We start from the raw sequence: 2,548 nt of genomic DNA on the forward strand, positions 1-2,548 counted from the left end.
GACTGAAGACGGCTTTCTCAGTATAGATCACACCAGGCCTCCTTCCGCTGGGTCTTTGATCATCTTCTTCGCGTGCCGAACTTATCAGGAAACACATCCTCATACACGCACCTGTCCAATCAATCAATCAATTCATAAAAGGGGGCCTTAGTCAAAAGCAGTGCACTTAATCAAATAACATTTTATTGGTCGCGTAAACATATTTTGCATATATGCAGGTGCAGGAAATGCTTATGTTTCTAGCTCCAACAGTGCAGTAATACCGTAACAATACAAACAAGTCCAAAAATATAAAATAAAGAAATCAGAAATAGCAGAACGAGTTCTGCTATTTCTTGAAGCTGGTTGAGAGAATGCCACGAGTGTGCAAAGCTGTCCTTCAAGGTAAAGGGTGGCTATTTGAAGAATCTCAAATATAAAATATATTTTGATTTAAAAACATTTTTTTGGTTACTACATGATTCCATATGAGTTATTTTATAGTTTTGATGTCTTCACTAATTTATTCTACAAATGTAGAAATAGTAAAAATAAAGAACAACTGTTGAATGAGTAGGTGTGTGTCCAAATGACGGGTAATTGTGTATATGTGTGTATATGTGTGTATATATATATATATATATATATATATATATATATATATATAATTATATATATATACAGTGGGGAGAACAAGTATTTGATACACTGACAATTTTGCAGGTTTTCCTACTTACAAAGCATGTAGAGGTCTGTAATTTTTATCATAGGTACACTTCTAACTGTGAGAGAACTGAGTCAACACGATGGAGATGGGCTTGTTGAAACTGAAGTCTATGTCTGGGGTGTAATCCCACACCTGATAGAGGGAAGAGAGAGAATGTATTCAGTTTTTCTTGTGTTTTTTTTATCAGTGCTTTAGCAATATGAATTTCAAGAGTACAATAGAATTATTTTGAGACCAATGACAAAATCTATTTAATAGTCACCTGTAGGAAGCTTACCTCTATAACACATCCAACCTGAAAGTACACTAGCCTAAATATTAAGCACTATATAATAGTATAACAACAGTACCTGCACATCACTGAGCACTGAGTCCGGCCTGATGTAGTCCAYCTGACCGTAGAGAACTCCATTACCCATCATCCATGCGAAGGCCTTGGGGCAGGACCTGAGCTTGGAGGTGTAGAAGGTGATCTCACTGTAGCCCATGTTAAACGGAAACTCCTGGAAGCTGGGCAGCAGCTCCTAGTAGTAATAAAGGCATAACCTCTTATAAGGATTGTTATAAGATATTCTAAAGGCTTATACATGCTTATAACAAATTACAAATCATTATACTGGAAACTGGGAAGCAGCTTAATATTCAAGCAATAAGGCCCGAGGGGGTGTGGTATATGGACAATATACTACGGCTAAGGGCTGTTCTTAAGTACGACACAACGCTGAGTGCCTAGATACAGCCTTTAGCCGTGGTATATTGGACATATACCACAAACCCCTGATGTGCCTTATTGTTATTATAAACTGGTTAACAATCAGTATCAGTATTCAGGGCTTGAACCACCCAGTATATAAAACAAGTTATAACAACAAATATAACAATAAATGGCATAGCTGCTAGAGGTCATTAGAGAAGTGAGAAAAGTGCATGGAGTGTAAATATTCAGATATAGTATGGAGTGTAAATATTCAGCTATAGTATGAAGTGTAAATAAACAGATATAGTAGGGAGTGTAAATATTCAGATATAGTATGGCCTACACCTTTTACAGTAACCTGTAACCAAAGACTAAGCAGAAGCAGTCTTTGGTTACTAAATATTCAGATATAGTAGGGAGTGTAAATATTCAGATATAGTAGGGAGTGTAAATATTCAGATATAGTAGGGAGTGTAAATATTCAGATATAGCAGGGAGTGTAAATATTCAGATATAGCAGGGAGTGTAAATATTCAGATATAGCAGGGAGTGTAAATGCACTATATAGTAGGGAGTGTAAATGCACTATATAGTAGGGAGTGTAAATGCACTATATAGTAGGGAGTGTAAATGCACTATGTTTTTGCACGAGACCAGTAGCAGATAAGTCATCTCATGGTTCGATAGTCACATTATTTCAACGGGTAATGATGTGATTCTATCCGGTATGACAGAACATTCAAGCGGTGAGAATATATGAATGCTTAAAGGTTGGTTTTAACCCTTGTGTAGCTTCTGTGTTGTTGATGTTAGGGTATGCTTCTGGCGTTCTCTGGTCCACAGCAGTGCTACGAAAAATGACCACTGCATCAGAACTCAAACACATTAAAAACATAAAGACGGAGAACGGTTTGGTTGTCAGGAATGGAATATGGGCGTGGGCGTAGACTAAGTGGTTAGAGCGTTGGACAATGTAACCCAATAAAAGGTTGGAAGATTTTGAATCCCCTGAGCGACAAGGTGAAGCATCTGTCATTCTGCCTGAACAGGCAGTTACACCACTGTTCCTCCCGGTAGGTCGCCGTCATTGTAAGTAAGAATTGTCTTAACTGCTTGCCTACTTCAATAAAGGTTAAATAAAAACA

The 2,548-nt window shown here is 37.4% G+C and overlaps 1 protein-coding gene across 1 annotated transcript in view; it reads right to left on the reverse strand.

The window, feature by feature from the left end:
• LOC112073502 (vacuolar protein sorting-associated protein 18 homolog) overlaps positions 1-2,548 on the reverse strand; it is a 30,496-nt gene that overhangs the window by 13,346 nt on the left and 14,602 nt on the right. Inside the window, exons 6-7 of the mRNA XM_070440173.1 lie at positions 1,057-1,230; positions 771-838 (exon numbers count right to left, since the gene is read on the reverse strand). Coding sequence (XP_070296274.1) covers positions 771-838; positions 1,057-1,230 — 242 coding nt within the window. The remainder of the gene's footprint in view (positions 1-770; positions 839-1,056; positions 1,231-2,548) is intronic.

Source organism: Salvelinus sp. IW2-2015, unplaced genomic scaffold, assembly GCF_002910315.2.
Source record: "Salvelinus sp. IW2-2015 unplaced genomic scaffold, ASM291031v2 Un_scaffold2278, whole genome shotgun sequence".
Taxonomy (NCBI): Eukaryota; Metazoa; Chordata; class Actinopteri; order Salmoniformes; family Salmonidae; genus Salvelinus; species Salvelinus sp. IW2-2015.